Source organism: Sciurus carolinensis, chromosome 12 (genome assembly GCF_902686445.1).
Source record: "Sciurus carolinensis chromosome 12, mSciCar1.2, whole genome shotgun sequence".
Taxonomy (NCBI): Eukaryota; Metazoa; Chordata; class Mammalia; order Rodentia; family Sciuridae; genus Sciurus; species Sciurus carolinensis.
In genome coordinates this window covers 77,571,660-77,585,759 of record NC_062224.1, presented here as the reverse complement: position 1 = coordinate 77,585,759, position 14,100 = coordinate 77,571,660, and the positions used below count along the sequence as shown (strand labels likewise).

Here is a 14,100-nt window from a genome sequence, read left to right as displayed (position 1 = left end):
GAACCATGAGACCAAGAGCTAAATTCTCACAAGAAATAGAAGCCAGATGATTTGGGAAAATAAATCCAAATAACTGAAAGAAAATAATTGCCAATCTAGAATTCAATAACCAATGCAAACATCTTTCAAGAATTAAAGTGAAATAAAGATATTTTTCAGACAAACAACATGAGAGAATTCATCACCAGCAGACTGAATACTAAAGGGTGTTCTCCAGGCAGAAAGAAAAGTTTACCTGATGGAAGCCGGAAGATGAAAAGGAAAAGGAACAATGCCAAGGGAAATAGATAAAAATGAGTATTGGCTGCAAAAAATAATGAATATGTTCATACAGACCCGCACATACACTTGACACCAAAAGCATACAAGTAAAAAGGCAGGTATGAAGAAATTTTAATGTTCTAAAGTTCTTGCAACTTCTGGGACGAGGCACCAGTACTAATTTACACTAGAAGTTGAAAGTGCATGTTCAGAATGTCCACTAACAAAGAGTAAGAAAGCAAGAGGTTAATGAGAGGTGGAATAATACAAAATAATCCCCCCAAAACAGACAAAAGGGTCCCCAAAATAAGTGAAACAAATAAGAGTAAATAAAAGGGTAGAAGATACAAGCCAAAAGATCACATTAAATGTACTGAAGGTAATGAATTAAATCCTTCCAATTAAAGGCAAATATCAGTGGAATTAAAAATAGGCTCCTGAGAAAATTTCAACATAGCATAGATTGGAAAAAATGTACCAAGTGAACACTAAAAAAGTTGATGGAGCTTTAAATGAAAATTTTTACTAGACAAACACATTTCATATCAAGATTCAAATCATTCTAGTAGCACAGGATACCGAGGCAGTGTGAACTTTCACAAGTTCAAAGCCAGTCTCAGCGACTCATTCAAGACGCTGTCTCTAAATAAAGTATTTTTTTAAAGGGCTGGGGATATGGCTTAGTGGTAAGTGCCCCTGGGTTCAATTCCTGGTACCACCAAAAAAAAAAAAAATTTAAATCACCAGAAAGTGATTAAGAAAAAAAAAAATCACTTTATGAAATTATGAAAATTCCAAGATTCTAAAAGTTGTTTCTTTGAAGCATCTAATGAACGAAATTAGGATCTACTAATTCATTAGTAGTTATTAATTATTAATATTAAGAGGAATAAATAAGAAAAAAAGGAATAGAGAATAAGAGAAAAAAGAATACAGCCAATATCAATGAAAAATGTCAAGTATTACTTCATATCCCATAGACATTAGAAAAGAATATGATTTATAAACAACTGACACCAATAACACCAAAAATTTAAATGCAATAGAAAAATTACTAGAAAAATACAGCTTACTAAAATTGACTCCAGAAATAACAGAAAATATTCATGGCTTTTTTTTTTTTTAAACAATGCCTTTTGATTCATTGTACACAAATGGGGTAACATCATTTCGTTTCTATGGTTGTACATGATGTAAATTCATACCATTCGTGCAATCATACATGTACATAAGGTAATGATTTCTAACTCCGTAATTTAAAATCTCATCAAAATAGAAAATTCCGGGTCCAAATTGCCTTACTGGTAAATCGTATCAAGTATTTAAGAAATAAAACCAGTGTTAAAACTTATAACAAAACTACATTAGCACAATGTGAAACTGACAATAGGCACCAAAAAAATAATTAAAAACTGAGTCCAGATAAAGAGCCATGCCTATCTAGATACTTGACATGCGAAATGTTGGACTATAGACAAGTGAAGAAAGAATGGTGTTTTCAAATAAAGGGTCCTAGGTCAACCTGCTATCCCATAGTACATGGAAATTCTCACATATTATGACCACTTTGAGCAACAACTCAGCACAACCATTATGGACTCTTGTCTGCCAGGGTTTACTGAAAACTGCACATGATATCTATGGCCCAGCAAGTCCACTCTTTCCAATAAAAATGAGGGTGTTGAGAGAATAATTAACACAGAAAAAGTAACCTAAATGAATATCAACAGAAGATTGAATTAATATTAAAGTATGTTCACACAAGAGATTACAATGAACTGACATCTGATATACTGAAAAGCATGCCTCACTCTCATAAGTAGCACTGCACACCACATAAAGGAACACGTCTTATTTCACTTCTCTAAAGTTCAGAAGTAGGCAAGAGGAAACTAGTGTTAGAATAGTGGGTACTTTGGGGCAGAGGAAGGTGATTAGAGAGCTGAGGGACGTAAGAGAAGTGGTTATGTTCTAATCCTTGACCTGGATGATGGCCACATAGACAGTGCTTGCTTTTTAAGAATTCACAGAGTAACACATTATTTTGAGTATTTTTCCCATGTGTTATACTATAGAAAAAAAAGGAAAAGAAATAATCAGGAATGTGACACAGATTTACAATGATATTCTGTGCCATCATTTACTGTATTAGTGTTAAAAATAAAACAACCTAAATGTCAAACACAAAATTATAAAAGCTTCATATAATGGACTATTATGTAATCATTTAAATTCATGTTGTAAAAGAACTTTAAACTTACTTAGATAAAATGGGTTACAATTCACTATATACAGAGTAATCCCATTTTAATAAAATATGTAAAATATGTATCTACATGTTCCAAGGGGGGAAAAAAAAAAAGGACAGGGACAACGTAGGCTAAAATGCCAGCAAGATAACATCAAAAGCAGTATGTCTTTATTTCTGCATCTATATTTTCTAAAAAGAGTTTTTTTTACAGATAACATGAAAATTTTTAAATATGAGATGAAAACATTTTTCTAAAGATTGTCCAAAGGCTCTCACATTTAGCGGTTCTGTCTGTACTTGGAAGCACCACCTCGAGGCAGAAGGCAGAATATTCCTCCCATAGTCTGAAGCACTAAGTTAACCTGTACAGATTCACAGTTAAACATGACGTAATAAAGGAAGAATCACAAGAACTCCAACTGACTCCCAGTCAGTGGGCTCTTTGTTTAGAGCAGGTGATAGAACTCCTGGCCCCTTCTCCTGAGTTTCACATGAGTTGAAAGATGCATTAACAAGCAACAGACTCAATGTTTTGAACTAACATCTGTCTTCTTTCACAAAGGATAAACAAACGAAAATGCCCCCCTTGCCACAGCCCCACCTGCGCGCCTTGTGCCTTACCTTTCCTGCTCTCCTGCAGTCCTTCCCCTCCCCTGTGAGTCCCACCCCTCTCTCCACAGCTTCCTAAACAAGCTTTGCTTCAGGGAGCCTCCTACAATCCACCTAGCCCAGATGCACTGGGCATGTGTAAGTCCTGTAGGACCCTTTCCAGCGATCATTCCTTACTTGCAACTTTCTCTTCCACTGGTTTCTATAATTTCCAGTGTCTCATTTTCCTACCTCTGAGTATGTGTCTCTGCTTCTATCTGGAGGATGGATAAGAAAAGAAATACTAGGAAAGTAAATGGTCTCATAGCTCTGGGAATATTTTTCTAAGGAAATCAAATGCCACATCGTGTTCATTTTGATGGCTTTTCAGATCTGCTAGGATGGCTATATACAGAAAATAACAAGGGCTGGGAACAATGCGTAGAAGCTGGAACCCTTGCGTACTGTTGGTAGGATTCTAAAATAGTGCAGCCACTGTGGAAAACTGTATGCCAATTCCTAAGAAATATAAAAAATAAAAAAATAGAATTGCCAAATGATCCAGCAATTCCATTTCCTGGTATATACCACAAAAAATTGGAGACAGGGACCGAAACAGATATTTGTTCACCAATGTCCATAGCAAAATTACTCACAATTGATGTCAGTAACCCAAGTGTCCATCCAGGATGAAAGGATATTTATACATATATACACAATGGAATATTCTGACACATTACAACATGGATGAACCTTGAAGACATCATTAGGTCACAAAAATACTATATTATTCTAAATAAAAGGAACCTAAAGTAGTCAACAGAAGAGCTTCCCAGTTGAACCACATCCAAATTTCAAAAGAGTAACAAAATGATTATTGTATTAAATCACTAAGTTCTGTAACATATAAATGTACATGTTCCATGTGCATGTGGTTTGTTACACAGCATGAGATAGCTGATATAATGACTACCCTGCCTTAATAAACAGAGCAAATTACCAATAGTCAAAATGGTTGAATCTCACAGACCTTGTAATCGAGTGAAAGATAACACAAAAGACCACATTCTGAGTCATTCCATTGCACCACACTTAAACAGGAAAGACTAATCTATGGTGAGAGAAGTTAGAATAATGGTTATATTAGTGGGAGATAGTCTGGGCTAAAACAAAGAACATTCTTGGATGTTAGGAAAATTCAATGTTTTTTTCCAAGTAGTGATTATGTGTGAATATACATGTGTAAAAATGTATTAGCCTATGTACCTAAGATTAATGTATTTTATTGCATTTAACTATATATAATATATATATATATATATTTAATACTTAAATCTTTTAAGTTTCAAAAATTATAATGAAGAGATTAACAATATCAGACTATGTGATATGAGAAAACCTATAAAAAAAAAGTGGGATTTTAGGTAGGTTGATCTGGGAAAGTCACTCCTATCTGAGGCCATTGAACAGACACCTCATGTAATGAGAAGACAGACAGGTGGATTTTTAGGGGAAGAATATCCCAAGAAGAAGGAACAGCAAGTAACCTGAGGCCAACATGCCTCAGAAGAGGCAGCCAAGGAATGGCCTGTGGAGAGCCCCCTGGGCCATAATTGTGACTTTTACTCTGTGCTAGATGAGAGGCTCCCAGGTCGAACAGTGCTGACAGGTAGAGTCAGATGAGAACTGAGATTTAACCATTGGATTGGGCACGTCCCAGGCACCCTTATCTGGAGCAGTTAATTTCAACAGAGTGACAAGGACGAAACTTAAAAGCAGGTGCAGGAAAATAAAAAAGTGGGGACACTGGGTATAGAAAACTCTTCCTGGGTCTTTTAGCAAAGAGAAGCAGGAAAAGGAAGCCAGAAGTGGAGCAAGTCAAGAGGGTTTTACATAGATGGGATACATTCCTTGATGGTGCAGAGAAGAAGGGAAGTAAGGGGCACATTCTTTGATAGGTGAAAGGACATGACCTGGGCACTGAAGCTGACCCTCTAACAAGGAGGAGATGAATGTGTGGGGTCCACTCAGGGCAGAGGGTGGACTTGGTATGCAGAGGTTCTTTATTCCTTGCTCTCTTGTTGGTGAAGCAGCAGCAAAGGGATAGAGCGGGTGAGACCAGGTATTGTCAGTTTAAGGAGCTGGGGGGATGCAGCAGGGGGCCCAGAGGACTAAAGTGGGCGGGGGTTGGGGTCTGTGTGGTGCTGAAGCTCTCTGGGCACCATTCGGGCACTCGGTGCAGCCCAGGAGAGGTAGAGAATTGGGCCCAATTGGGGGGGGGGGCGGTGCGGTGAACAGGCATTAAGGCCGAGGAGCAGAGGAACAGGAGTTAGGAGAGGCATTAGGGACACTGTGGATGTGAACAGGAGGAATGGAAGTGGGGACGTGTGTCATTTTCCAAGCTTCTCCTCACCACTGCTGCCTGGCTGCACCCTCAAAACCCCAAATCAGATGACACACCCTGAATGAAAACCCTTGATGGTTTCTTTCTGCCCACATGATAAAGCAAACTCCTTGGTAAGGTGTTGGGATTCTTTATCACTGAATCCTACTTCCTGCCCCTTCCCAACACTCTCTGCGTTGAGCACAGTGAATCCCTCATAGTCCTTAAGAAAAGGACTCTTCCCCCATGTTCTTTCCAGCCCGTCTCATTCCCAGACTAACTCTGGCCATCTCCTCCAGACAACTTCCCTGGATGCTCCTGCTCGGCTCAGTTCTCCTTGTTGAAAGCCTCAGCAACCTCAGCTGGTCCCTGGAACGCACCCTTCATGTTCTCTGCCAGGATCTGTGATTGGCGGTGCATACTGAACTGAAGCTCTCTGGGTAGCTGTATCCCCTTCCATCGCATCTAAGTCAATGAGCTTCTTGTTCTTTTGTTTTGTTTTGTATATAAGGAAGGACCAACACAGGAGAGATAGCAAGAAAAGTTGGTGGAGAATTAAGAGAGATATAGAACTTGGGTTGGCCAGAAAGGCATCTGGGAAAGGGAGGTGTGGTGGCAGAGGAGAATTAGGATAGCAGCTAAATCTGTTGCTCCGAAGTGCAAAACTCTTGCATAACCTCCAAGCATCATGTTTTACAATTTTTCTTAACTCTGGAACCGCAGTTTCATGATAAATCACTGCTTTTTGGAAGTCTTGCAGAGTCAACTTTTTACTTATAAAAATGCTCACCCTGGCCACTCTCCTGCTCCTGTAAATACACATCCCACATCCAGTCATGACTTGGTGCCTGGGCAGGCATAGCACCTAGGCCCAGGTCTTCCATCCTAGCCTCTGCTTGAAAGAAAGGTGCATCCCTGCCCACAGTGAGCACAAGTCAGGAAGGAGACTGATAAATAAAAGATGCGGACAGTGTTGCCAGCAGGAGGGCAGCAGCACCATTGCTAACGTCTCTGGTCCCCCTTGCATTGGTGGGCCTCTCTCACAGCCCAGAGGTGAGAGGTTTGGGTGGGCAGCCTGAGTGACTCACATGTGTGCATGGCTGGCTGGAGAAGGTGGAGCAACTCCAGAGTCTGGCTACCTGGCTTGCTGCTCTCTCCCTTGCAAGCGGCCTCAGTTTGAGTCTCTTCTGAGTTCACAATCCCCTGTTCTTCCAGGCTTTTCTTATCACCAATGCTCAATGCAAACTGGATCCATGGGCAGTGCTGTTTGTTCTGCTAACTTAGGGTTGTCTGTCCTCACCTGTGGTTACTTTTAGACAGATGGCTGTTTCAAGTTTCCCACAGGTGAATTCTCTGCTGTCCAGCTGAAAGTCATGAGATGACCCAGGCTTTTCTTTCACAGAGTTCACACAATATAGGCAATCGTTGAGTCTCATAATAGCAATTTGGGTTTTATTAATGAATAGACTGTTTTTAGGAGAGTTTTACTTTATAGAAAAAGGGAATAGGAAGTACAGAGACAAGCCCCAAATCACATGTACCATTAATGACTTACATTAGTGTAGTACAATTGTTAAATAAATTGATGGGCCAGTATGGATACATTACTATTAGCTAAAGTTCCTAATTTGTACATTAGGATTTGCACACTGTGTTCTATATTCTTTGGGTCTAGACAAGTGTTTAGTGGCATGTAGTCACCACTGCAGTACTAGAGTATTTTCACAGCCCTAAACATCATCTGTACTCCACTATGCATCCTCCCTTCACTCCAAATTCCTGGAAACCATGATCTCTTTACTGTCTCCATAGTTTTGTCTTTTCTGGAATGCACAACATTGGAATCATACAGTTCAGAGCCTTTTCAGGTTGACCTCTTTCAAGTATCTTCATGTATCTAAGTGACCTCTAGGTCTTTTCATGGCATGACAGCTCCTTTCTATTTTTTGCTGACTAATATTCCATTATATGGATGTACCACAATCTATTCAGAAATAGAATTTTTTTTAAAAAAATCATTACTGAGCAGGGCATGGTGGCACACACCTGTGATCCTAGTGACTTGGGAGGCTGAGGCAGGAGGATCGCCAAGTTTGAGGTCTGCTTTGACAAGTTGGCAAAAAAAGAGGGGAGGCTGGAGGTATAGAGAAGCCTGGATCCAATCTCCAGTACCACACCAAACAAAACAAAAACACAAAACAAAAAAAATCATTACTGCTTTTTTCAGCCCTGATCAGTGCAGGCCTCACCCTGGATTTCCTTCTCCTATGAATCTCTTGGACATCAACAGTGGAGGGAGGGGAGATCCTGGATATAGACCCCAGCATCATAATTCCTGGATCCAAATGGATGACTTTTCACACAAGTTGCTATCTCATGGTACCACGGACAGCAAAACAATCCTGCTCTTATAGTCTCATATCTCATCCTCTTCACCTTGGCGTCTCTACCTTTTATGCTTGTACTGAGTATTTCTGCCACCCAATTATTTTGGTAAAAAGAAGGCAAAACCAGACACACTGGTTTTCATCCTCAGGCCTCGTTAGTGGCAGGAATGCAGCTGATGGGCGTGCTTCTCTCTTGATGACTGTGACTTGCTGGCAATGGCCAATGGCTAAAGTCTGATTTCAGAGATGTTAGCAATGCCACTGCTGGGAATGCCATCTGGAACTTTTCCTTTGATTGACTGGTTGATTATTGTAGTCTTCCTGACTTGTGCTTGCTGTAAAAGATTGTGGAGCTGATGCACCTCTCCTTCAAGCAGAGGCTCAGATGGAGCACTGGAAGTGCTGAGCCCTGCCCAGAAACCTGAGTCATGATCAGACTTGGCAAGTGTGTTCACAGGAGCCAGGAAGTGACCAGGGAAGCTTTTTATTTTATTTTTTATTTTATTTTTATTTTTTGCAGTAGTGGGAATACTGGGGATTGAGCCCAAGGGTACTTTACCACTGAATTACATCCCCAATCTTTTTTTTTTTTAATATCAATATAGGTCCTTGCTCAGTTGCTGAGGCTGTCCTCAAACTTGCAATCCTCCTGCCTCAGGCTTCTGAGTTGCTAGGATTATAGACATGCACCACTGTGCCAGGCCTGGGTGCAGGGGAGAGATCGTTTTAAATAGCAGGTAACTGATCTATGGTAGCTTCCGGAAAGCAGTGATGAGAGGAAATGACAAGGAACCCAGTGACATTTTGAAATGCACAGTTGGGTTTCCTCAGTCCTCAGATTCTCTGGAGAAGCAGCAGAATCTGCAGGAAAAAGTATGGTCCTGAGAGTCAGGAGATCATAGGCCATAGGCTGGGAATATAGCTAAGTGGTAGAGCACTTGCCTAGCAAGTGAGATGCCCTGAGTTCAATCCCTGGCACCACCACCCCTCCAAAAAAAGGGGGAATCAGGTGATCCAAGACCAGTTTCACCACCTCAGAACAGTTGCCACTGGGCAAAATGACAACCTGTTCCTTTCTACTCACCTGAAGAACAGAACAATGCCTGCCCTAGAGTCACAGGAGGTTAGAGCTGAGAGGGATTCATCATATAGGTGAGGCAAACCAAGTCCAGCAAGGTGGAGTGACTTGCACAAGGTGGCACAGCTGTAGCAGAGTCACACTGGATAACCCATCATCTTCCTCCTATTTCCCTACAGTTTCTTCATTGCCACATAGAGTGGAGGTGGGGAAGGTAACAGGATGGGATCAAGGGAAACTGCTGTCAGAGCTATTCCTAGTCATCTGAATACCTTGCCCCTCTCCTACTCTAAGGTGAGCATCTCCGGTGACAGAGGGGTCTTGGTGAGTATCAACTATCACCAGCACTGATAGTTTGTACTGCTGTCCAATATTAGAGAGCCAGGCACAGAAAAGGCTCTTGGCCACCTACAGGCTCTAAGGAACCAGAATTGTAGCCCAGCAGATATCATGATTGTCCTTATTCTGCCCTTTGCACTTCCAATCTCTAATATCCATAAGCAATAAGGCTTCCTAATAATTCTATCTTTAACCATGAAGCGTATTAGGCCAATAATCCCCTAAGCACTGGAAAGAAACTAATTTGGCTTTTGCTTCAACATACCCATTCTGAGCTTTGGTTCACTCAGTTTCCAGACCTTTTGTCCTCTAACCAGTTTAACTAATGTGCAAACATATTCCCAAACAGCCTCCAACACAGATTATTACCAACAGACTGGAGAATGACGCAAATGGAGACCATCTACATAAGTGAAACAAGTTGAGCCACAGGGATTGTTGTGTAGCTTAAATCATGGCGCTGGGCGATAGCCACTGGTCTGAGTTCATGATGGCAGGTCTCAGCAATTTATCCTAGTTCTTTCTTGACCCAAGTCTAAGGTGGATCCAATCTTTTCACTTCAAGAGCCCCCACCCCCACTCCACACACTCACAGATGGCAAAGCCACTACTGCTCTCTCCTGTCTTCTTTGGTGGTCTCCATGGGCATAGAGCCCATTGGTATAATTAGGAAGGCACCAGGGACAAGTAAGCTCTGTGCATTTTTTGAGAAATGAGTCAATAATTTCTTATTTCTCCCCATGCTCTCCCAGAGAAAGAATCTAGAGCAGAGGCAGCTACCGTCCTAGATCAGAACTCCCCATTGACTGTGGGAAGCAAAGAGCAGGTGGTGAATATGAATCCACCTAGCTATTAATCCTCCTACTAAGAGGACTTTTCTAGGCTTTTCCCAGGTCCCATTCAGGTTCAAGAGAGGGGATATTCTTTATGTCCTCCCCAAACTCCTCTAACCACCACTAGCCCTTTATCCCCACTAATTTAATGGTGACTGTTCACAAAAGAACTACACTTGAAAACCAGCAGATCTGACCCTCCTCAAGCATGTGAAACTGCCATCTCACCCCAAACACAGCTGCCTTGGGAAAAATTCAGCTGCCTCCTCCCCACCAAATCCAGTGCCCAACTTTCTCACCACAAACCACCATGCTAAAGAGTGAGTCACATACACGTCAGAAGCCTCCTGGTCACTTTCAACTCACTTCATAAATGTTTTGGCCCAATTTTACCAAATCTCTCACTATTAAGAATAGAGAAGAGTCAGAAGGGGACTCATTATTACTGTGAACATACGATTTATTATGAAACCTTGAGAGAGTCAAGTCCCCTCTGAGTCTGTTTTCTTGTGAGCTGAGAAAGTTGAACTAGAAGACCTCCGTGGTCCCATCAGGCTCTGAGCTCCAGTGGGTCTACTTACCCTGCCACCCTCATCTTCCTCTCACTAGGAAGGTCAGGGGTAAGGCCTCTTGTTTTTACAGTCAACCTCTGGAAGTGGGACAAATGCAAGTGAGACTTGGAACACACCAGACTTGAGCCTTTATTGCTGACAGGAAGCTCAACTAATCCACTGTCCAAATACCACACCTTCCTGGCAGCTCCTAAAGTATCACCCCCAAGATCTAAACTGGAAAACTGTGATCCAGAGAATCCCAATAACAGGCACCAGGGCCCCAGATGTCCTAAGAAGTGATAGATACCATGAGGACAAGAAACCACATTTTCAAGTTCTTTATGCTGATCTCCCTCCACATCACCACAATTGTTATCAAAGGGCATTATTACAGGTGTCAGCCAAAGTTTTAAAAGAAATCATCTAATATAAAATCAATCAGAGCCATAATCCTTTCATATTTTTATTTTTATTTATGATCAAGAAGTAAACCCTTTACCAACAGGAAAACCATAGAAAATGGAGATTTTTCCTATTACCAATGTACTTCATGAATCTAGAAATCAAAAACCACCATCAAGGGTACTCACAACTCAAAAAGGAATTCCAACCCAACATACACAATCCCTTGGGACAAGCTCTCTGCTCTACCAACCTATCAAGTTATCTAGACAAGTTTATACATGTGCTTATAACTGCCAATTTTTAATGAGAACCCATGCAAGCTAAAGAACTGTTCTATTGATCTACAAATTTTTAGTGTCATTGCTTACAAATAGCAAATGATTTATCTTACAAACTCAAGTAGCTTTTTTAAAGTTAAATTTTATTTCTCATATGTGTATGAGAAGCTCTTTTAGATTAAGAGAAATCTTGTGAATTACCTAAACCAAAATGATCATATTTTCCTCACTAACATAAAATTTCCTAGAGATGTTTCAAAGAAACACATTCCAAACATCTACTAAAATTCACATTTAAGAATCCCAACATTCACTTTAGAGATGATTCTGCTCTTGTAAACGATCAGTCTCAATTCATTTAATCCCCCAGCAAAATCCACAGAAGTTACCCAGAGAATTAGTCCTTGGGATTGTAAAATATATGAAAACACAACACACAGGGGTGGTTCTGAATCTAAAGCATCTGACCGTCCAAGCTCTTTCCTCCCAGCTCACACTTGGCATCATTTTACAGAAAGAGCTACTCTTCACTGCAGAGAGAAGTAGTCAGTTGGTAAGTTCTTCCAGAGGAAGGGGCAGGTAACCTCAGCAACCATTAGTACTGATCTGAAGGCAGAGGGGCATCATTATGCCACCAGTAAAATATAGAATTATGTCCAGGTCTTCATATCCCAGAAGGGAGTAATCTGTTCCTTTCAAGTCTCCCAAGACTGAGCCACAAGTCTGTTGGCCCTAAGAGTGGGCCTGTATTATCCAGTTAATCCTTGGGACCTTCTACATCTGAGACCACAAAAACCCAGTGGGTGGCCGAACCAGTCTGAAGGTTAATCAAGTAACTGCCTTATCTTAATCCATCTGGAGTGTCAAGTAGGTATAGAAACAGGAATAATTCCCACAGAACACCAGCGAGATAAGAATATGGCATTTTTCTTTGCAATAACTTGACATCCTTTTGCTATTTCAAAGGAGACAGTCATTATTAACCAGCCTGGCAGTGGTTTTTTGCTGCAACTGTCCCAGGCACCCATTCATTTAGACAATGACTGTTCAGGCACGTCCTCACATTTGTAAGATCTTTATCTTCTTTATATTCCTTCCATTGCCTGCAAAACTAACAATCTCAAAACGCTACTCCTAATCACTTACTACTAATCACTTACTCCTAATCACTTAACCAGCAAACGGTCACCTCCAAAACTCACTTTAGCAATAAATAACTCATTCCAACATTTACTGAAAAGGGAGGAAGAGAGAGAGAAACTTGAAGGAGAACAGTATCTATTACCACAAGTTAATTGCCTACTAAACAGTCAAAGGTCAGAAGCAGAGGAAAGAAAAAGTTCCCGTAATTAAAACAATCAATAGGCAGACATTCCGCATTCAAAACCAAGAGGAAGATTCGCCAGTGCAGTGATCATGCACGACTGCTTCTGCAGTCTCACCTCCCCAAGCCAGTGGCCTTAACTCCACGTCGAGGAAGAGTAAGCCATTGGTCTTGTCCACACCCATTCACTGACATGCAGGGCCTCCAAGCTTCCAAAGGACAGGAACAGCAGGCAAGGATGGCTACCCAGCATGCTCCCTCCAGTGTGGACATCAGCCATGCTAGTTCCCACCCATTTCATGACTCTTCTGTTGACCACCCACATTTAATTCAGCTTTAAAGACATGACAACAAGGTCTGAGATTTGAGGGATGTACCTGACTCTCTCTCCCCTCCAGTGGTGGTGGAATCTGATCAGCAAAACCAATCTTCCCTGGATCACCCATAAAGGCACTAACCTCATCCACGTTCTCAAAAGCGTTGATGACGTCATATGGCAAACAGGACAGAAGGTCAATCACAAACCACGTCTTCAGGTAGTTCATGCGGATAAGTTTGGGGTCAGAAATCACCTCCCCCGCTGGTCCAACAAAGGTGGTATGAAAATTCAGCACAATGTCCACCAAAAAAATGACATCCACGATGCTGTCCACAACCAGCCAGGCCACGTTGTTCTGCCTGGTTTTAAATGAGACGTTGTAAGGGACCAAGATGGCTGTGTAGAAGGTCAAGATCAAAATGATCCAATCCCACGTGGTCTTAAAAACACAGTAATGTAAGATGATATGAGGGGGAGTCTTTGGTGCCTCTTGCTTGTATTGGGGAAGGATGTCTGAGCCCAGCTGCAGGACCTGTACAGAGAAACAGGGCCAAGAGAGCACTAAGTTAGAATTTAATTGCAAGCATCTAACCAGTCAGCATCTGTCACTGACAAATGCTCAGCAAACTCTGTATGGATCATTAGCTACCATAACAGGTGCTAGAGGAGGATGGGAGAATGTAAGTGAACATGATAACAGAAATAATCATATTGAAACAATGACAAACTATCACCTGGTTTATCGTGAACTGAGCAGTATACCAAATATTTCACATGGATTTGTTATCTCATTAATTCAAGACACAAAATACAACCTTGTTTTTAGTTCATTGCACTATGTGACAGGTGAGAAACAGAGGCTCAAGAGAATCGAGCAACTCTATTCAACAGATATTTATTGCTCTGTACCAGGGACTGGTCTAAGCCCTGGACATATGGCAATGAAGAAAAGAACTCAATTCCTGCTCGGTCTAGTAAGAAAATAAAGGGTTGTTTCAAATTGTGGTCTGAGCTAAATAAGAGTCCTGGGAGGAGAGAAATAGAAAATTAATCAAATGTGACTGAGGAGGAGGGATGGGAGAAACCTGACTGCTAATAAA

At 41.2% G+C, this 14,100-nt stretch overlaps 1 protein-coding gene across 2 annotated transcripts in view; it reads right to left on the bottom strand.

Moving 5' to 3' along the window:
- Positions 1–14,100, bottom strand: part of Kcnh1 (potassium voltage-gated channel subfamily H member 1) — a 389,924-nt gene that overhangs the window by 300,669 nt on the left and 75,155 nt on the right. The window contains exon 6 of one of the 2 annotated variants that reach the window (XM_047521803.1): positions 13,059–13,532. In XM_047521803.1, coding sequence (XP_047377759.1) covers positions 13,059–13,532 — 474 coding nt within the window. The remainder of the gene's footprint in view (positions 1–13,058; positions 13,533–14,100) is intronic. The other variant, XM_047521802.1, reaches the window with a different exon arrangement.